The 22,206-nt window shown below is 43.8% G+C and overlaps 1 protein-coding gene and 2 long non-coding RNA genes across 5 annotated transcripts in view; 1 reads left to right on the forward strand and 2 right to left on the reverse strand.

Annotated features, from left to right (window-relative positions):
• The window catches only part of GOLGA4 (golgin A4), a 58,112-nt gene extending 56,613 nt beyond the window's left edge, over positions 1–1,499 (reverse strand). For 2 of the 3 annotated variants that reach the window (XM_077303897.1, XM_077303903.1), the window contains exon 1: positions 1,160–1,499. In XM_077303897.1, coding sequence (XP_077160012.1) covers positions 1,160–1,240 — 81 coding nt within the window. In that variant the 5' untranslated portion in view covers positions 1,241–1,499. The remainder of the gene's footprint in view (positions 1–1,159) is intronic. The other variant, XM_077303898.1, reaches the window with a different exon arrangement.
• Positions 718–19,433, forward strand: LOC143820740 (uncharacterized). Its single transcript, XR_013225487.1, has 3 exons — positions 718–972; positions 11,150–11,223; positions 18,528–19,433. It is a non-coding gene; the product is annotated as an uncharacterized LOC143820740 (long non-coding RNA).
• Positions 6,768–22,206, reverse strand: part of LOC143820741 (uncharacterized) — a 34,131-nt gene continuing 18,692 nt past the window's right edge. Inside the window, exon 2 of the long non-coding RNA XR_013225488.1 lies at positions 6,768–7,475. This is a non-coding gene — a long non-coding RNA (uncharacterized LOC143820741). The remainder of the gene's footprint in view (positions 7,476–22,206) is intronic.

Here is a 22,206-nt window from a genome sequence, read left to right on the forward strand (position 1 = left end):
TCTTCTGCACGCTTGATGCCTCACTTTACTGACGTGGAATTGAACCTAATGCATTTTAAACAGGGGTGTAGCCCAGAAGTTAACATACCGTCCTTACCACAACAAGGATAACTTGTGACACAGGCTGGTATTTTTTCTTCTGTGGGAACTCAAAAGTAAATCACAACAGGGTGTGCTTACTGCGAGCTAGATTCAAATGAGTAGCTGTGTTGGTCTGAAGTAGCACAATAAAATCAGAATCCAGTAGCACCTTGAAGACTAACAAAGATTTCATAGAATAGAGTTGGAAGGCACCTCCTAGGTCATCTAGTCCAACCCCCTGCACTATGTAGGATACTCACACTCCTATCGCTCATCCTCCATAATCTGCAACCCCCTTGAGCCTTCACAGAATCAGCCTCTCCATCAGATGGCTATCCAGCCTCTACTTATTCAAGGTGTGAGCTTTTGAGTGCTTGAATAAACCTTTTTTGGTTTTAAAGGTGTTACTGTGAGCTACTTTCTGATAGCATGCATAAAGGCTGGTGGCATCTTATACATTGCAGTGACATGGTGGGGGGGGGAGGCAACGCTGCATTAAAGCACAACAGAAACCTCGACGTACTTGAAAGCCCAGCAGAACGTCTCGCAGCACAACCCAGACGGCTGGAACCAATTGCAGAGCACCGCTTGAGTGCAGGTGCCCTTTTAAGACGGACGAAGCTTAATTCCGGTAGGAGTGAGACCCTTCCCTCTCTGCGTCCCACCTGCGTGTGCGAGAGTGGGAGAGTCTCCCGCTTACCAGGACGAAACCTCGTCGGTCTTAAAGGCGCCCCTGGACGCCAACGGCGCGCGGTTTCCCTGGGGCTGCCAACCTCCAGGTGCTGCCGGGCCCAAATCCTGCCGGCAGCACAAACCAGTCCGCTGCCCAAACTGCGCATGCCTCCCCCTGTTTATGCCGCCGCAGACGGACGCGCCTCGCGAGCAGGCCAGGTAAGGCCCGCCACAGCTCGAGCGGCTCTCCCCCCCGCCCCAAAAGCGACCGCGAGGCCGAGGGGGCGGGAAATGTTTACCGCCTTACGTCACGACCACGCAGCCCCTCGGGCGGAGGGAGGGAGTGAGCTCTCCTCCCCCCTCCCCCGGAACGGTCCCTCGGCCGTCCCCTCGCGGCTTCCCGTACCTCCGGGGGGCGACTGCCGGGACTCCGCGGAGCGGGTGGCGTTTGTTCCTCGCTGATTTTCTGCTTCAGCTTCTTGAACATGGTGGCGGCCGCGTGAGGGGAGGAAGGAAGGCAGGCGGGGGTCTGTCTATCTGTCTGTCCCTATGAGGCCTTTCCCGCCGTTTCCTCTCGAGCGGCTCCTCTGTCCAAGGGGGGGGGGGGCTGCTGGCCGCTGACGTCGCTCGCCGCTAATAATGACCCCGCCGGCCGCCCCCTTCCCACCAGCAGCAGCTGCAGTAGCGACGGCCGCCTCCGCGGTGGATTCTCCCCCTCCGGCAGCTGGAGAACGCGCGGCCTCAGTGCGCACGCGCGGCCAACGTGGAGGCCGTGGGGAAAGCGCGGAGCGGCTACGGCGCCGGGAGAGGGCCAAGCTTCTTCCGGACTTTGCCGGGGGGGGGGGGTAGCTCAAGCAGGTGTTTTTCCTTCTGGGGGACGGAGGCGGCCGAATACGGAGGGGAAAACAGGAATGAGGCGCAGCCGTCGTCGGAGGGAAGCCTGCAGGTGCTCGTTGCGCGGCTGGGAGAGAGCCGCGTTTGCAAGTGTCAGCAAAGGAAAGAGCCAGGGGAAGGAGGCGCTCACAAACTCCACTTTTCTGCTCGAGTCGTGTTCTCCCCCCCAGCTGCCCCTTCGAGTCACTCCACAACAGGGGATCGATGCATTGAGAGTCTGGGAAGGGGAGATGGTAATATTGTGCCTTTAAAGTCCCCTCTGTCCCTAGGAGGACCTGATGGCCGGGAGTGGGATGTCTGTGCATTTTAATGTGGGAAGTATTCCTTTTGAACATAGGGTAGAAATATTTTCTCAGGTATCTTTTACCCATGGCAATCTGATCAGGTGTGCTTATCCATAGATTTTGTTGTTTGCCCCCCCCCCCCCAATATTATCTGTATCTGTAACATAAATAAAGCCCGAATGGGGTGGTGGAAGGAGTTGAGACTCATCACCTGATTGGCTGTCAGTCCAGCGAACAGCCAATCAGGTAGCCTGGCCGCATCCCCAAACAACTTCTTCAACGTGGAAAAAGTGCCAGCCCTTAGTAAGCAGGAACTGGGAGGGAGGGCCTGGGACTGTGGGCTGGGTGGGGGAGGGCAGGCAGCCCCCACCAGCACTGCAGCCTCACCATGCCTCAGTAGGTCTGCCCAGGTCGGGCAACAGGCTTTTCTACTAATCTAGTGCTAAAAGCACTCATTTCAATTGGCAACTGGTATCTTCAACAGGCAGGTATCCTGTTGTTAGAATCAGCAAGTTGGAAATGACCTCCAGGTTCTTCTAGTCCAATCCCCCACACAATGCAGGAACTCCCAACTAGGGCAGTCGAAGGACACAACCCTACTCACTACTTGCCCACCTGCAGTGACCATAATTCCATACTGTTGCTGTTTTGTCTATCCTCTCTTGGCCTCTTTTTAAGAAAATGTCCTCTTTGGGGGTTGAAAGGTTAGTACCAATGGCCACAGCTTAAATGGTAGGGGTATTTAAAATGAGGTTTTTCATAGTGATCACTTGTTTGAAGTAATCAGTCAGGAAATATGTCCCCTATTATTGCTTTTCAAAACATGGTAACCCTCTATGATGCCTGTGTTATTTATTCTATTTCATAGTCTGGCGTATTTCATGCTTTTTATTGCTTTAGAACAAATTATTTGACTTTTATTCCCATCATTGTGTGTGGCTGAGTCCTAACTGAGCTAGAAGTACTTGGAATGATGTCTGAACCATTCCCTGAAATAGCTAAATGAGTGATCTCAGGTAATAGATACTGCTTTGAGTTATTTCCCTTTTGTTTCTAAGTACAAATTACCAGAGCTCTCTTTCTTCAGTTTTTGAAATGCTTTCTATATGCATATTCGGTTCCTCCTGTTAAAAATCATTGCTTCTTGGGCAATTCCTTTGAAGTCAAATAGTATAAGACCATGAATTCTATGCTAGTTTGCAATGCTTTCCCTTCTTCACACAGAGTTCCAGCCCTGTCTTCAAAATTACCTGTCCAATCTTTGTTTAGCTCTAAGCAGTCTGTTTTTCCCAGACAACTCCTTGTTAAGTGTACAATTATGACAATTAGAAGTTTTGGATTCACATGTCTTTATGTCTGTGGGTGAATTATCAAGTCTAGAAGCTCTTATGTTTGAGCTTTTCTTTAAAATAACACTGGAAGAAAAATTGCTTCAGTCACATGTGTATCAAACCATAGATTTTTTTCTCCTCATAAGGCTTCTTCTCAGTGTTAGTCTGGTCCTAAGTACTCATTTCAACTGGCAACCTCTTTCTGGAAGGCAGGAAAGGCACTCACTGGAGGATGTAGCATTTATTATTCATAACACTTTCAGTGGTGCTTTTGAACTGCATGCTTAGTTTATGGAAATTGTATGAAACTTGCCAGCAGCTTCTTCAAAGCCAGTCCGCCAGTACAAATGTGAAAAGTAAGTAGAAACCTAGAGACAAAAATTCTTAATGCTAAAAAAATGCTTTCCCTTAAGAATGAAGCTACTCCACTTCAGTATTTGAAGCTTCCTTTGTGGCCTGATGTTCTTGTATTCTATTAAATTTAAATAATTATAATAAAAATTAGATGCTTACATTTATGCTGGCCTTTTACACTGCTTTAAGAAGTATATTATGTTTATATGTTGTGGCTGGTTTTGAATAAAGAGCCCTGAACAGTCTGCTTGTCAGATTCCTAAAGATTTTTTTTTATTTTCAAATAGTGCTTCATGATCTGTTTTTAGTGCTGTTAACTAAAGCCACCACTAGATGACACTGTAAGTGGATTATTTGTGTCAGTTGGTAAATGCCGTGTTAGTAGTGGGAAAGTAACATAAAGTATTTTAAGTGGAGAAAACTAGCCCGATGTAGCAGAGAGAACACTGCACTAGCAATGGTGAGTACTCAATTCAAATCCCCACTTGACCATGAAGTTCATCAGGTGTCCTTGGGGCTGTCATTCTCTCACCTAAACTGATAAAATGGAGGAGAAAACAACCATCTGGAACTTCTTGTTAACTCCCAATGCAATGTGTTTCCTTTAAAAGCCTAATGAGTAAGGATTTGAGTCCTTCAGACTCGTCTGAATGGTAAAGACTCTTCCAGAATGGGTGCTCTTAGAAGACGGCTTAGCATAGAATCATAGAGTTGGGAGAGACTTCCTGGGTCATGTAGTCAAACCCGCTGCACTATGCAGGATACTCACAACCCTATCATCCACTATAACCTGCCACTCCCTTGAACCTTCACAGAATCAGCCTCTCCATCAGATGCCTCTGTTTAAAAATTTCCAAAGATGGAGAACCCAGACTCCTAGATCCTTTTTGCACATGCTACTGCCAATGCAAAGAGCCTCTTGTGGCGCAGAGTGGTAAGGCAGCCGTCTGAAAGCTTTGCCCATAAGGCTGGGAGTTCAATCCCAGCAGCCGGCTCAAGGTTGACTCAGCCTTCCATCCTTCCGAGGTCGGTAAAATGAGTACCCAGCTTGCTGGGGGGTAAACGGTCATGACTGGGGAAGGCACTGGCAAACCACCCCGTATTGAGTCTGCCATGAAAACGCTAGAGGGCGTCACCCCAAGGGTCAGACATGACTCGGTGCTTGCACAGGGGATACCTTTACCTTTACCTTTTTACTGCCAATGCAAGTATCCTCCATCCTATATTGGTGTCTATGTTTTTTCCTACCTAAATGCAGAACTTTACATTTGTCCCTATTGAATTTCATTTTATTCAGTTTAGGCCAATTCTCGAGCCAATCAAGATCATCCTGTCTTCTGATTCTGTTTTCTGTTGTGTTTGCTACCCCTCCCAGTTAAGTATCATCTGCAAATTTCATAAGTATCCCCTCTAATCCCTCATCCAAATCATTTATACATATGTTGAACAACACAGGTCCCAGGACAGATCCCTGGGGCACTCCAATTGTCACTCTTCTCCAAGAGGATGCTGAACCATTTACCCTTTGGGTACAATCTGTTAACCAGTTACTGATCCACCTGACAAAATTATGATCTATACTGCATTTTACCAGCTTGTCAATAAGAATAGCATGTGGAATCTTATCAAAAGCTTTACTGAAATCCAGATAAACTATGTCTACAGCATTCCCCTGATCCAGCAAGGTAGTTAATTTCTCAAAAAAATAGTTAAGGTTGGTCTGACATGACTTGTTCTTGCAAAACCCATGCTGAGTCTTAGAAGTCACAGCTCTCTGTTCCAGCTGCTCAAAGACCAACTGTTTGATGATTTGTTCCAAAAATTTTGTTAGCTACAGTTGTCAAGCTGACGGGTCAATAGTTACCTGGATCTTCCTTTTTCCTTTTCTTGAAGATGGGGACAACATTTGCCCTCCTCCAATCATCTGGTAAAATGAGTACCCAGCTTGCTGGGGGGTAAACGGTAATGACTGGGGAAGGCACTGGCAAACCACCCCGTATTGAGTCTGCCATGAAAACGTTGGAGGGCATGACCCGGTGCTTGCACAGGGGATACCTTTACTAATCATCCGGCACCTCACCTGTTCTCCAAGAAGTGTCAAAAAGAATGGACAGAGGTTCAGAGATTATGCATGTTCTTTTAGTACACTTGAATGCAATTCATCTGGCCCAGAAGACTTTGTTTCATTTAAATAAATAGGTATTTATGGACTGCCCCTAGTGATCCTAGGCCACTATTCCCATCCCCTGTGTTGTGTTATGTTTTTGCCACACTGAGCACTATTTCCCTCACAAGAGGAGACTGAGGAGAAATAGGAGTTAAGCAGTTCTGCCCTCTCATCTGTTATAATTTTACTTTCTTGTCCTCGCAGTGGTCCTCTGGTATCCGTATCCGTATTCTTAATAATGCCCTTGTTCCAGTTGAAGAGCTTTTGTACTAACAGCATTTTCTCAGCCAACTGTTCTGGAATGTGATGTGCTCTTTGATACAAGTCTGATTCCTGGAGCAGTTAAGATATACACAGTCCTGATGTTTCAGTTTAGGCAGACTTTGCCTAAATGGGCACTGTTACCACATCATTGCTGAATTTGGCTGAGAGGGAAAACAGACATATTGATGTGGCAAAACAGAAGTGCCTTTGCCTGGATGTTTCTATGTTGATAAATCACAGCTAGTGTTTCTGGCAGTGGTTTTAGTGCCAAGGAGCAGAGTATCCACCTATGAATGAGTTATTCAGCCAGTGGCATGGATTCTATATACTGTACTCTAAAATCAGGGAGGCAGCTGCAACCCCAGTGTTTCAAACTTTGCGTGATTGTTCTCAGAAATACCTACAGTCCTGGCTGGGCTTCAGCAATCGAGACACTGAGTAGCTATTCTTTCAAACAGTTGAATGGGCCAATTTACTGGGTATTTATGGTCAGGCATAAATCCCTGTGGTTAAAAAAAGATGGCAGGCCTCTGTTAATAACCTTGCTAGGGTCAGAAATGACTGGCACAAGTGCTACTCAAGTTGACTGGGGGTTTTGTTTGTTGGCTCGTTGCAATTTAGACTTCAGAAATTAGGCTTTCCTGAGAAATGTGTTCTCTGCAAGTGAAATCTTAAATCTGACCCTTGTCTCAAGTTGAAAAAATAAGCCCAAACCCAAACTGAATTCAAACAGATTAAATTGTATTAGACTCGTAGGAAATGCCAATTCACCAGAATGTATCACTGATTCAGAAAACTGTTGCGTCATCCCATGGGTGGATTTCAAAGGTATGCTTCTGATATTACAAACATCTGAAAATACAGGGCACTCTTGATAAAGTTGTGAGAGCTAATATCATCGCAGTGTAAACAAACCAGATGAAACATTTGGAAGATTTCAAATAAAGCCATCAGTGTTCAGTCTGACAGCACATGTGCAAGGTGCAGTGCTGTCTCATTCCTTGAACATTTTGCTTGCAGTGCTTTATCTACTTTAATCCTTCATGCTGACATCAGACTTATTTCCAGGCCTTCCTCTATCACCAGAGTCCTGCTGATCCGAACAGCTGGGACCATTGTAAAGGATATTCCTTTTCTGTCTGACATGGCTAAGTGAGGGATCTGTGGGATTCCAAGTTGAAGCTTCTCTATTTTAAAGTTAACAGGAGGATTCTGACAGAAACTTGCACACTGCAGCTGTTCACACTGGCAGGAAAACATGATTGGTCCACATCTGCTTGTTGATGGAGGGTGCTGAAATGCATAGCGAGGGAAAACCTTTGGACTACGGGCTATGCAGAGGGTCAGAAAGGAAGTCCTGGGAGCAAGTTTGAGCCACTGGGCTGCCAGTTGCTGATTCATAGACGTGATTCATCCTGGGCATGTAGCCTAATGGAAAATATTAGATTTGTGTTAGACTTCAGTGTCCCTTGGGCAGAATTCTAATTTTAGTTTTCATTAGTCACTACTGGCTTGCCAAGTGGAATAGAACAAGCCGGTGCTTGATGGGAAATCATGCATAAGATAAGACTTCATACTTGTAGTGCTGCTATGCTCTTTATCAGGTTTTGCAAGAAAGGCGTAGCTTACTTTTTGGCTCAGTGCAGTTACTGCTTTAAACTTCCTTTCCCCACAGACAAGTTGCTTCTGTGGCTTTTACTGGGGATTAGAAACAGAGGGATTGAATTGTCGTGGTGTGTGTATGTTTAACCAAGCTTCATTGCTAAAAATAACATGAAAGCTTCTTCGTTTCACAGAATGGTTGAAGTAAATATTTTCTCCATGTTTCAAGTTGTGGAAGAGATCAGTATGGCCAAGCTATTGGCCCTCAAGAGGTATGTTTGGCCTCAACAAGGGCCAGAGCCTTCTCAGTCCTGGTCCCCATCTGATGGAATGATCTGGAAGAGCTGCGGGCCCTTCAAGAGCTAGCCCAGCTTCAAAGGCCCTGCAAGATGGAGCTCTTCCATCAGGCATTTAGTTGGGGCCACTGAATTGGCCCCTTCTTGCAGCAAAATCCCCTGAATATGAGAAATTATGGATTGGCAACTGGTAGATACTGTGGCGGTAGAATTTTAAGAAGTTGTTTTTAACTGTGGCTTTCCGCCTATTATGATTGTATAATCATTTTATCCTGTAATTTGAAATCAGAAGGCATTTCTTCCAAAAATTCTTCCAGAATCAATTCAAAGTATGTCTTATCTTCTACAATACAGATAGGAGAGTCTCTAATAAAGGCTTGGCTTGCTGATGAAGGAAGCAATTTCCAAACTGTACCATATTTCTGCATGCCAAGTATAAAACTGAATAATTTAAATGTCCTGGGCCTCCAGCCACAAACAAGGTTCTCTGCTTTATCTCTGCCTGATTTAAACAACCTCTGATGTATACAGAATTCCTGCGCACCTGCATAAGGTGGGACAGGATAGTTTCTCATGCAAAGGCAAAGAATAATGTTATGATTAGAATTCATTGTTCTCGGGCATAGTCAAAAGCAAGAACATATGAGGCAGGCTGTTTTAAACTAATTTTTACACTTGCACAACTCCCCTCTGAGGCGGAGGACGACTTGGTCGGGGATTCTGCAAGGATGACTGTCAGCATTGTTAATGTGCTGGTCAACACTTTTGTAATTCTGAAACCTTACTGTTGCAGAGTGTTCGACATGGGGCTGTCCTTTACTTATTTCATTTATAGTCGACATTTTTTGTTGAGACTCAATACTTTAGGACTATCTGAAAACTGAATTGGTACAAAACACAGATGCTCATCTATTGAGTCCAGAGATATAATCATGTGACTCCAATTTTAAGACACTTCCCTTTGTAACCTATATACTTGCAGGTCCAATTCAAAATTACCTTAACAGTCTTGCACACCTTGGGACCCAGTTGGTATGAACCTGGTCAAATTAGTTCCATGTAGAGCTCCCTTCTGACTGTCCCCTTGCACAATTTAGTAGATATGCCACAGCCTTGATCTCAGTCAGTTTTGGCTGGTGCGGCACCAGAAATCTGGAATGGCCTTCACATAGAGATCAAGATGGTACCCACATTGGTTTGGTTCTGGAAATTATGTAGACTGCCCTATGCAGGAGGGCTGTTGACAATGGGTAATCTGATATTGTGGAGTAGTTTTATCTGACTGCTATTATGTATGTCTTAATTGTTGTAGTGCTAGCGTATGCTGTCTTTTATAAACACCCCAAGCCACCATAGACAGCAGGATGTATTTTGTTAAATAAATACTGCATTGATTAATGTACTCCCATTTTCTAGTTTCATTTTGTGGTATTTTTCTTTACATATGTTCAATCTGTGCTTGTTTAACCGCGCAATCTGTTTTAATGAACAAAATACGTCTTGCTGCACATTTAGTGTGGAAACCATCTGTACCTGTCTTCATACATACACCTACCTACACTTGCCTGTCCCAAGAAACCAAATATGGCTCTAAAGGCACATTATAGATCTGGGAGCTGGGATCCTTACCCCAGGGGCACTTCTCTGCTCAAATTAGTACCCCAGAGGCTACTTCTGAGTTTTAAAAAACAAGAAATCTAAGAGATCCACAATCTGCTGAATTGGGCCTAATATGTGACTAGGGTTGCCAGTTCTGGGTTGGGATATACTTAGAGATTCTGGGGGTGAGACCATAGGAGGGTGTAGTTTGGGAAGGTACATAAGTGGAGCATAAGGAGTCTACTTTCCAAGGTAGCTGTTTTCTCCGTGGGAAGTTCTGTGTTGCCTGGAGGTGACTGGTAATCCCAGGAGATCTGCACCTACTCCCTACAGGTTGGCAACCTTAAATCTGACTTTAGATAAACATTTATGAAAGCATGATCCTATAGGTTAGCCATATGCCAAGAGAATAGGGAGGTGCCTGAATGCACATTGATTAGACTGCACTATATTTAAAAGCTTTCTAAATCCTGTGTTCTGGGCTTCCTTTGGCTGTAGGCCCAGGCCAAAAAAGTTTGATGCTATTTGGGTCTGGAGGTCCTCTGATCCCAGTCACCAGCACCTCCTCTCTGCTTCTGAGCAACAGAATACAAACCAGTTCTTTTCTTGGCTGCTGGGTGCCAGGTTGAAAATGGGCCGCGCCATCAGGATGGTGCTTGGTATGCGACTTGCACATTTAATGTGGTATTCTATGATAGCTCCATATTTTAAGGGGTCAAAGTGGCATACTTTGTCTCAGGAGGTGGTGGGTTCTCCATCTTTGGAAATTTTGAAACAGAAGCTGGATAGCTATCTGATGGAGAGGCTGATTCTGTGAATGTTCACAGGGGTGGCAGGTTACAGTGAATGAGCGACAGGGTTGTGGGTGTCCTGCATTGTACAGGGGGTTGGACTAGATGACCCAAGAGGCCCTTTTCAACTCTATTATTTTATTATTCTATTATTCTAAGTAATCATTTCCTAAATATCCTCCCGGGTTGGTCTGTGGATGATTAGACTTTATAAAAATGATACAATTAAGTTCAAATTGCAGCAATATAAACACATTCCTTAGGGAGATACTGCCCTCCAGCTCTTGATGAAAATAGATGCAGAAAGCATTATGTGTTGGAGATTAGCTCATCATAATAGCATACAATATAAACAATGAACTTCCATAGCAACTGTTAACTAATGTTCCATCACAAAAAAAAATTCAAAGCTCTTAACTTGAAATTAGTACTTTTATAATTTACCATTGTGTTTGTCTATGCCAGAAATTCCCAACCAGGATTCTGGGGAACCCTGGGGTTATGCAAGAGCTCCTCTGGGGTTACACGGCCTTTCCCAGAAGTTCACTAGGTGTCACTGGAGACCATGTTTCCTGTTGCTCTGCAGGCCTAGTCTTATTCTCAACAATGGAAATGGTAAATGATCCATTGGTTGGCTCCCGCGTCTTACTTCCATGCCCACTTCTCTGGATATGTCACCACTTCTGGAATTCCTCAAAGCCCGAAAAATATTTCAGGAGTTTCTTCATAGTCAAAAGGTTGAAAAAGCCTGGTCTGTGCCATAAATCCCTAGGTAATGTCAGGATCAAGCTGAACACTAATTGTATATTTTCAGGATTTCAGAACTATGTAAGTTGAAGACCCATGAGGGATTGCAAGAAAGAGACTTAACGCAGGATCAGCCTTAAGGTAGGTTGACATGTGGTCATGTGTGACACATATAGTCATATCTGCCGATAATGGTTTAACAAATTTAAAAAATATATTAAAAATTAATTAACTCCCACCCATTCAAGAAACCCTTCCAGGGACACCAAGAAACCCCAGGGTTTCATGAAACCATGGTTGAAAAACCCTGACCTAAGCTCTGAACATCAACATTCTAATACAAGAACACAATTACATTGGCAGCTGAGGTTTGGGGAGGATGAGCCAGAAGTAGCTTTTAAATGTGAGCAGTACAACTTTGTAGAGGCTATTTTTACTCTCTTTGGCATGCAGTTTGAAAGTGTAGGGGAAGGGTGTTTCTGCATTAACCTGCCCATGGTAGCTAAACCCCCCCCCCCCAATTATATTTAATAGCATGGAAATTATGTCTTTACTGAAACTCTAGTCATTCTGATCCATGCTATGATACCTTTAAGGCTGTACAATTGCAACACAATGTATGTAGGGCTGTCTGTGATGACAGCTCAGAAACTTTGACTGGTCTGCAACACAGTAGTCCGTATACCATCTTGAGCTATATATACATTCTTCTGATTTTGAAGTCTTTGCACAGATTTCCAGCTTCAGTTCAAGGTGCCAGGTAATTTGAAAGGCTTTCAAAACAGCAGGAGAGGGAATTGTGAGAGGATAGCTGTCAGGCAGTAAGGTACAAGTTGACTGTTTCTCTCTTCCTCCCTCCTACAGAAGATATTTAAAGCCAGGGTGTGGTTGGGAGTCTAAGCAAAGGAGTTTTGACTCTTAGTTTAGGGCCTCATCTTTGATGGACTAACTTGGTGAATGTCAACCAAAGACGTTTTGTATATGGCTTTATTTAAACTAATTTATATCATACTAGAATTAAAGCCCATTGTAGCTGATACAACGGGCGCTAGCAGGGGGGAGGGGGGAAAATAGCAAAGAGAGAGGGGGGTAGAAAGGAAGAGAGTGATTAAGATTGGGAAGAGGAAGGAGAGGGGTTGACCAGTTTGTAAAGACATAGGGTTGAATATGTGAGTTGTTTGTGGGGGAGGTTGTGGTGGTGTGGTGACAAATGAGGGCATGGGTGTGGAGAGATGGATGTCAAGAACCTGTGGTTTGGAATGTTAGTTGAGTGTGGGAGAGGACTGACCTTTGGGAATTGTGGCATAGTGGTTACAGATAAGTTTTCCAGATATGTGAAGGGAAAATCAGGCTGGAGACTCTTCTTAGAGGAAGATTACATGGCAACCAATTCCTCCCAGTTCTGCCTTCAACCTCATTTCCCTTCTTGTGTGAATTAAGCCACAGGCACCGAAATGTCCCCCTGCCCTAATACACATGGGATAGTCACAGTACACAGGTGTCCACCTTGTTCTTTCTGTCTCCATTTTTTTACTGTTGATAAAATGTTATGTGCCCACATGATTCTTTCACAGTTGCTCCTTAGAAGAAGAAGAGCTGGATTTTTGTACCCTGCTGTTTACTACCCAAAGGAGTCTCAAAGCGGTTTACAAACACAGGAGACAACCTGTGAGGGATGTGGGGCTTTGAGAGGTCTGAGAGAACTGGGAATGGCCCGCAGTCACTCAGCAGGCCTCAAGTGTCTCTAAGCAGTTTAAAAAGCCATCCCTTCCTCTCCCCACAATAGGCACACTGTGAAAGAGGTGGGGCTGAGAGAGCTCTGAGACAGCTGGGAATGGCCTGTATTAAGGGGAACCGTATTAAAGGGCTGTGGCATTAGGAAGGTTGAGAACCACTGTGCAGTTTAAAATTGCCCTCCCTTACCCTCTCTGTGAGGGAGATGGGGCTCTGAGAGAACTGGGAATGGTCCGCAGTCACCCAGCAGGCCTGAGGTAAAGTGAGCAGAGTTGTTGGACGTGACACTTAGGGGCAGGAAATGCAGCCTGGTTGGGCTGTTGGGGGTGGGTGCCAGTGGGTCCAGGCCAATCTGAACATGCGCAGAACCCGGACAGTCTCTGCCCAGGAGGGCTTTTTACAATTATATAACAGAGCAGAGTGTTAAAGATTGCATGTTGTAGTATACCTTAGATCCAGATGGGAAAGACTAGTGGGCTAAAAATACATGAAATAAATAGGGAGCTGATGTGCCTGGGGGGAATCTCTGCCTATCCTACCTCACAAGGTGGTTGTCACCAGGATGAAGGGGTAGAGAACTGTGATAAGCTATTTGGGGTGCTGTTTATAGGGGAAAAAACAGGATATTCAGAGTATACTATATTGTGGTGGGAGGATCTCTTTAAGAATTTGTAGCCTGATATTTTTTTAATCGTACCTAGATAGTTCTCCCAATTGTGCAAACAATCCTATTTTGTTGGCAGCTGGCCCCATTTCCCCACTTTAGTAAAAGGGACTATTAGCTTTTGGAAGAAGAGAGGTACATTCCAAAAGCATGGAATAGTGTCAGTTTCAGTGTTGTATTTGAATGATGTTCTAAGTAACAAGTTGTTACATAGTGTAACAAGTAATACAGAATAACCAGGTGATGGGCCTATTGAATTAGGGCATATTTTAATAACAATACATGTTGGATGGCAATTTTTTAATGTTATATGCTCATAAAATATAGATGGTTTCCCAAACCCACTTTATGTGCAGGCTATCTCACAAGCAGAAAGTTCCTAGTACTTTTCCTGTGCTGTGATGCCGCTCAACATTCGCCCATGCTAATTTTGTTTAGATGAGTTATCGTCACATAAAAATAACCGCCCTATACTTCACAAGGAGGAGGCACACCTTACAGCTGATCTTCCAGCCATGTTAGAAAGATGAAACATACCCCAGACTTCCACAACATTAAACATATGCATAATTTTAGAAAATACTGACTAACTTTAAAAAATTAAGGTTACTTTTTAATCTTAGGAGAAAATTCAGATTTTCAGTAGATTAATGAGTTCAAATCCTCTCTTAGCCACGAGTCTCACTGGCCAATGAATTTTTCCTCAGTCTAACCTACCACATGGATGTTCTGAGCAGAAAATTGGAGATCAGGGATGCTGGAAGACTGACCTGAGTTCTCTGGTAGGGACAACTGGAGTATAAGCAAGATGATCTATGATTTCCCCAAGACAAAGATAGCCCACCCTCAGAAACCTCAACCCTTCTACATCCTGTTGGCTTCCCACTTCCCTGAACAATGAGAAGATCCAGAAGCCATGTTTCTCTTTCGTGGTGAGATCCCTGAAGAAGACCACTATGCACAAATATACAGTTGAAAACAAGGATATATCCTTACAGCGGGTAGATCTGCCGCCCCACATTAGATTCACCTGAGATGGAGATGCCCTGCATCCCTGACATGCCTCAATTAATGGTGAGGTTTGCTTCAAAATTCAAGCTGCCATTTTGTCACACGTTTTCATTCCCTTCTTACTTGGGCAGGGTGTGAGGACCAGCTTCCCCAATGGCTGATGAGTAGTGGAACACAGCCTTTGGGTGACCATTTTTTGACAATTATCCCCCATTGAGGAAACACCCCAGTTGCTGAGTCATCGGAGGCCCTGGCTGCAGCTCCACGAGGCCAATGTATGCACACCTAAGACATCAAGACGTAACACAGAGATGGCAAAGAGACTGAACAAACTCTCTTTCTAAAGGAAGTGAGATTGCAAGCCTAATCTTAAAGTCCCGTGAGTTTCTGCTAGCCATCTCTGCCTAGCTCACGCCTGTTTCCCATGCAGTCCTTTCAGCCCTGATGTTTCCTGGCTGTTACTAGCCTGTTCTAACTGCTGTAATGTATGCCAAGTTGCCGCAGCTCCCATGAGATGACTGGCAGGCCCTAAATAGCTACAGGACTGCATATGTCTAGCCACTTCCTTTCCGTCTTTCCTCCCTCTTGTTGCTGGCATGCCACCGCCATAAGGATGCCTTCTTTTAACTCAAAACTAGCAAGGCCCACAATAGTTTAGAGTTCAGAAGCAGCAGAGCTTGAACAAATATGAGAATCTGAACACAGACACGCCAGATTAAATGTTACTATCTCCTGCAAAAGACCTGAGACAGTAATCCACAGTAATCTGGGGACAGTCTAGAGCAGGGATGGGAAGCTGCAGGCCTGTGCAGATCTGCCACAGCTCACCAAGCAATCTATATGCTATTAGTGACATGTGCCCCCCCCCCCGACCTGTGGTCAGCTCATCTGCAGCCATATAGGTGCTAAACAGATTTTCAGCAAAGTTGGGGAATTAGGCAAAGGGAGTAATTTCCCACTCACCTCTAGGGATCATCAGTGAGATGGGGGACCTGCACTGGTTCAGTGACACTATGGTAAGTATTCATTTTGAACTGCTGAGGGCATGCTATAAGGCTGTTGTGTTTTTCTGGTCTATATCCACAATAAATAACTAAGCCCTGTGTGAGCCAGTATTTAGAGAGTGTCCAGGAGGAGGGGAAGAGTCATCACAATGTATTTTGGAGTTTGCACATCAACAGAAGTGTTAAAAGTACACAAGAATATCTCAGTTTTCACCGGAAATGTTGGAGGGCAAGAATCGCTCATTATAATATTTTAGATCTGGGTTGCTATTCAACCCGGTTGTTAATGTGGGATGTGAGTCACACCAGCCCACAAGGGTATAACCAGAAGCAGTTTAGAAGAGGGCAAACTATGAGAGAAAGCAAAGCTGGAATTGTGATTTTGCCTAAAGAACTTGGTTAGGACTTCAGGAGGATTAGTTACTAAATGAAAACCTGGTTTTGCCTATCTGTTTCGTTACCCTATAATGCCTCATCTACCTGTACATTTCTAAACAGACTTCTATCACTGGGATTCTTAGCTATGGGATAACTGGGGCAACAACCTATGCTGCCCCGCAACCTGGCAACAACCATGCAGCTGCCCCTGTAAGGCAGCAAGGAGAGGGACTGGGGGGACCTGATCATTGGACATTTGCCATGATCCTGCCTGCCTGCTTGCCTGCCTGCCCTTCTGTGTCTGCACAGCCTTTGCAGTGTAGCCATCCGGCACTCCAGGCTGCAGCTGCATGGAAAGAGGGAAGCACACACAAACAGTGAACTTGTCCTCCCCCTGCTTGCCCGTGGCCCATGCAGCAGCTGTTCTTGAACCACACTGGCACAACAGCAGCAAAAAGACCCAGGTACATGATGGTTCAAGAGCTGTGCATTCCAAAAGAGAAGGGGAGAAAAAGGCCTATCTGCTGGCAGACTTAATTCTACTTTAGTGCCTTTAAATACCTCAAGTGTGTGAACACAGTGAGGGTAGTCGTGTTTATAAGGTAGGGCAGCTATACTTTGGGAGGGGGAAGCACTTTCTCATTTCCATGGGATTATAGAATAGAATAGAATAGAATAGAATAGAATCATAGAGTTGGAAGGGGCCATACAGGCCATCTAGTCCAACCCCCTGCTCAACGCAGGATTAGCCCTAAGCATCCTAAAGCTTATCTCTATATAAGACTCCCAATCTCCAGGGGGTAACTGGAGATCTCCTGGGATTATAACTGATCTCCAGGCAACAAACAGATCTCCTGATTTGGAAACACAATTTTCCTTATTCGTGCCCATCTCTAATGTTGAGGCCCCCTGCCACTACCCCTCCATGGACCCATGAGTGAGTGTTTAAAACTGGGAGGGCCAGGTGCAAGGATTCTTGTATGTTTTATTTTAAAGAAAAGGGGCTGTGTCTCCTCATTCCCATGGCAAAGATGGCTATTCCTCATGGTTGGGACAGGTCCCACGATGTCAAAATTACACGCTGAGACCAGTGTCGTCCTACAGTTCAAATCAAATCAAATTCATTTAATACAGCACTACGGCCAGATAAAACAGATAGCAAAAATCACTGGGAACCGATATAAAATTTAAAAATATTCAAAATTGCATGATTAATAGGTACATTAAAAACTGCATAATAAAATTCCCCTGTCTTACAGTTTAGTACACTAGTTCCTCTTTCTAATGAAATCTCTGCTAACTGGAATGCTTGGTATTCTGTTTAAAATGATAAGGCTGGGGCAGGAGCCAAAAGTATATGTGGGAGCTGAAGCAGGAGCCCCTTGGTGTATAGGCCCAGGACAAATTGCCCCAGTTGCCTTGAGAGCCAGCGTGGTGTAGGGGTAAGAGTGGTGGCTTCTAATCTGGCAAGCTGGGTTTGATTACCCGCTCCTCCATATGCAGCCGACTGGGTGACCTTGGGCTTGTCACAACCCTGATAGCGCTGTTCTGATCGAGCAACAATATCAGGGCTCTCTCAGCCCCACCTCCCTCACAGGGTGTCTGTTGTGGAGAGGACAGGAAGGTGATTGTAAGCTGCTTTGAGACTCCTTCGGGTAGTGAAAATTGGGGTATAAAAACCAATTCCTCTTCTTGCTCTGACTAAAAGAATTAACGTATTTTATTTATTTATTTTACACCCAAAAGGACCCAAAGAGGCTTACCTTGTTTTCCTGTACCCCATTTTATCCTCATAACAACCCTGTTGGATATGTTAGTCTGAGAGCCCAGGGTCCCCCAGCAAGCTTCCCTGGCAGGGTGGGAAACTGAACCTGGGTCTCTGAGTCTAATCTGATACTCTATCTAAGACACAACACTGGCTTTATTTAGCAGGTACATTCATTCAAAACAAACCACAGCATTTTCTTTCCCTGTCTCAGACACAAATTACTGCACGAAGTCCAAATCATTAAGAGGATTATATGGAGTCTACTATACATACACATTCTACAATGGTAATTAGCTTATGAATATATGAAATTACCTTATACAGAACCTGTGCAAACATGTGGCCTAATTTGATTGGCAACAGCTGTCCAAGATCTCTCTTGTATTTTCAAGCCTGACTACATGAGATCTTTAACTGGAGCTTCTGAGGATTGAACCTTCATGATAAAAACAGCTTGGTGGAAAAGCTCAACTGTGGGCTCTTCTTTAAGTGCACCCGCTGTTTCCTGATGTGTTTTCAGGTCTGTAATTTCTGGACTAGGCTGTTCGGTAAAGACAGTCATTTTACAATCTGTTATCATTAAAATTGAACCACGGTGATATTGTTGCCAGGAAGTGAAACAAATGCTGGGACAGAATATTTTCATCTTGTTTCTTTAGTTGACAATTCAATGGACTTTCAGGGGGAAAGACCCTATAATTTGAAATGAGGCAAGTCACTAGGCTGCATATAATGACTGTTTATGAATTGTCACTAGCTGTTCCGCAGCAGTTTGATCACTTGCTATGGCAAGCAAGGGGGGGGGGAGATTTTGGGCTGAACAATTATTCCCACTGTTATTTGTTGTTGCTTTTGTTTGTTTGTCCCTCCTTTATACAACCAACAGCCAGACATCCAAGAGATGGAACCACAAACCAGGAACATAGATGGAAAGAAAAACAAAGATGGAAAACAGGCAAGAACCAAAAAGGTTAGAGATCAAACTAAATGCAGACAAATATAAACAATTTATTATTAGAGCTCCAAAATGTTTAAAAACTACAAAAGAATATCTATTTGGCACACATGAAACATCTCAGCGAGTGCACCAGTAATGCCAACAAGTTCAGACCTAATGCATTTTGATCATCCAGATCTTAATCAGAGACACAGTTGTATAGAACAAATGTTTACAGGTTTTTAACAGGGGATAAAACACTTCTTTGATATGTTATGGCTGGTTTGAGTCCTGCAAGGGATTCGTATTGGCAAAATCCTCAGCCAGCAAATATATCTTATTCCTGCCATGGATATTGGAGAATCCTGCTGTGTGCTTCTCTGCCAAAAGGTCCAGCATGAGAGGGCACCTATCCAACAGGGATCCTCTGGTTTTAATGGCTGACAACCATACATCCGACATGTGAATCCACAAACCACCATGGCTGAACAGTAGGAAAACATTTATGGCACAAGAAGAAGAAAAAGATGTAAATGATTGTAAGCCGTGACTTCTTTGGGATATAATTGATTAGAAATTTAGAAATGTCTATACATTTAAAAAATGGAAAAGTAAAATAGATAGTCCCTGGATCCAGTTTGATCTTTGAAGATTTATTTTTTAATTATTATTATTATTTAGGTTTCTTTTCCCAGCCAAATATAGCAGCCTTAGAGTGTGGACTCCACATGTAACCCTCAACCAGTTCAACAACTAAGAAAGTATTTCAACCTGTTTAGCCTGAAGAGAGACCTGATATGGAAATGAAATATAGTTCTTGCATCATCACTTGTAATAAAGTTGGTGTCAATCAAATGGTTTCCTAACATGTGCAGCTGTATTGCTTTTATATTATGTTTACAGCACAGAAATTCTACAGGGGCAACTGTTAGTTTCAGGTTTACTAAGGTTTAATAGCTCTTAAGCCATATACCTATCACTTCACAAATTTAAAAAGACAGTAAGAAAAAAGTTTGATATGTCAACAACAAAATTTGGCATAAACTGTTCAGAAGTAATCTCAGTCTTATATTATCAAGGAAGGATTAATATTTTGAAATCTGTTTTCTCAAAAAACATTTGTCTTACTGCTTCATATTCTGGACAGTAAAAGAAAACAGGACGGGCAGCTGTCAACAGGCGTGTCCATGCAGGGTCTGAAAAACCCAGTCACTTAATGAAGCTTTCCTATTCAAACTTCATATATTTATTTATTTGTAATTTAATTTCTAGTCCGCCCCTTCCTGCAAGCGGGCTTGAGGTGGTTTGCAACCATAAACGTATAAAACCATAGCATGATAAAACATATTAAAAATTATATAAGTGCTCTGCCATTCTGCCACTGCCACTGTCTTACTGGTGATTTTACATTGTTACAGGAGTGGAAAATCCCAGAGAAAGGGGGGAAGCCAAAGTAGAGGGAGCAGAGAGGAGGAAGTCTCGTATATTAAGACAATGATTTTAAGAGAGCTGACATGGAATCAAAAGATTATCTGTATGAGCAAACACTTCTCCTATGTGATACCTCAACCCAGAATGGCTTTGTAAGATTTGAAATAAGCAAAAATCAAGAGTGACGAACACATGCAGGGGCAACCTCATAATAATGCGAGAGACAGGCCTGTCCGTTTCTGCTCTACTAAGCAAAGTGTCGTGGCCTTCCAACTTGAGGGGCTCTTCCTTTGGCAGAGGAGCCACTTAAGTTGCAGGAAGGCTCCTTAGGCTGGGAGGAATTTCTTTAGGCTAGAGGAAGTTCCTCCAGGCCAAGGTAGGATTCATCCCAGTGATTTCCTCCTCAATTAAATCAGTGAAGAGGTGGAACTTCAATACAGCACCCACAGATTAAAGACTCTGCTTCTGGGTTCTGCGGTGAAAGATCTCATTTCAATCTACACTGCTGTAGGGTTTGCTCTTGCTAATCACTGTCTACTATACACACCAGACCAGTCAACAGCATTCCAGTGGCAGGGCGGATAGTCAGTGAGGATCTTTTTTTCTATGATTGGGTTGCTCTTCTGCAAACTAAGCCATTTCTTTGCATAAAGTTAGAATAATAAGAAGAGCTGGTTCTTATATGCTCTACCTGAAGGAGGCTCAAAGCAGCTTACAGTCGCCTTCCCTTTCCTCTCCCCACAACAGACACCCTGTGAGGTAGGTGAAGCTGAGAGAGCCCTGATATCACTGCTCGATCAGAACAGTTTTATCAGTGTCGTGGCAAGCCCAAGGTCACCCAGCTGGCTGCATGTGGGAGAGTGCAGAATCAAACCCGGCATGACAGATTAGAAGTCCGCACTCCTAACCACTACACCAAATTGGCTCTGTCTTGGTGAACAACAGTCGCCAAGAATGGGCATGGAAAACTAAAGTATCCACTCCCTGAGGAGGCCCAGGTCTATTCACCACATTTTTAGAACAAATATAAAACTTACATATTCCAGAAAATCTGGGCTAATTTTGTTCTTGCTTAATTGGTTCGTTCATTCATTCATTCATTCATTCATTCATTCATTCATTCATTCATTCATTCATTCATTGCATCTGGTTCGAGACTCCTTCAGGTAGTAAAGCAGAGTACAAAGAAAAGCTCTGCTCTTTTCAATACTTGGCATCTCCGGGTTGTTGTTTTTTTTAAACAAGCACTAGGTGACATGGAAGACCTCTGTCTGACATCTTGGAGAGTAGCTGCCAGTCTGAGTAGATGATACCGACCTTGATGTTTATGTTTCAGTATTAGGCAGCTTCGTGTATAACTGTGAGCCCAGCAAATGCTATATATATAGTTTCAAGGTTCTTTGAACACATGCCTTGTACTGAATCAGACTACTGGTCTGTCAAGGTTGGTATCATCTACTCAAACTAGCAATGGCTCTCAGGGTCTCAGGCTGAGGTCTTTCATATTACCTACTGCCTGGTCTTTTTAACAGGAAACATCAGAGATTTAACCTGGGACCTTCCGCATGCCAAGCAAAGACTCTACTACTAAGCTGCAGCTCCTTCCTTAACCCCCCCCCCCTTTTACTTGACAATCTTATTCTATTGAAAAAGTTAATAAAAGTTACTGTTTCTTTACTATTTACCTCAAGCAGGAATTACTGTTTTCAGGAGCCACTTAGAGCCCGTCAGCTGGAGGTTGGGATACAAACAGTACTCCACAGTACAGTACCTCAGTTTTTAGTGGCATTTAAAATCCTGGCCTTCACAGACTCCTCCTAGGGCCTGAATTGTACTGTACATTCGGAAGGGCTAAAAGGGCACTTGGGAAAAATGGCCTACGTTTCCCATGCTTCTTAAAATCTTGTGCAAATATAAGGCAGTGTAGTACAAATATAAGCCTTCATTTCACACATGCTGTAGAGAGCAGAATCTACATTGTCTCAGGGATAATATCAGGGACTCTGTTCTAAGACCCCATGCCATCAACGCACCAAATTATGTTCGCAACATCACTGACTTTCGGAGGAAAATTCAGTCTTTGAACAACCTTGAAGAGAATACTTTCTTAGCCACCATGGATGTGGAAAACAAAGTTGCTTACCTGTAACTGTTGTTCATCGACGTCTTGTGTGCAGGCACACATTGGAACTGTGCT

Source organism: Paroedura picta, chromosome 11 (assembly GCF_049243985.1).
Source record: "Paroedura picta isolate Pp20150507F chromosome 11, Ppicta_v3.0, whole genome shotgun sequence".
In the NCBI taxonomy this organism is placed as follows: Eukaryota; Metazoa; Chordata; class Lepidosauria; order Squamata; family Gekkonidae; genus Paroedura; species Paroedura picta.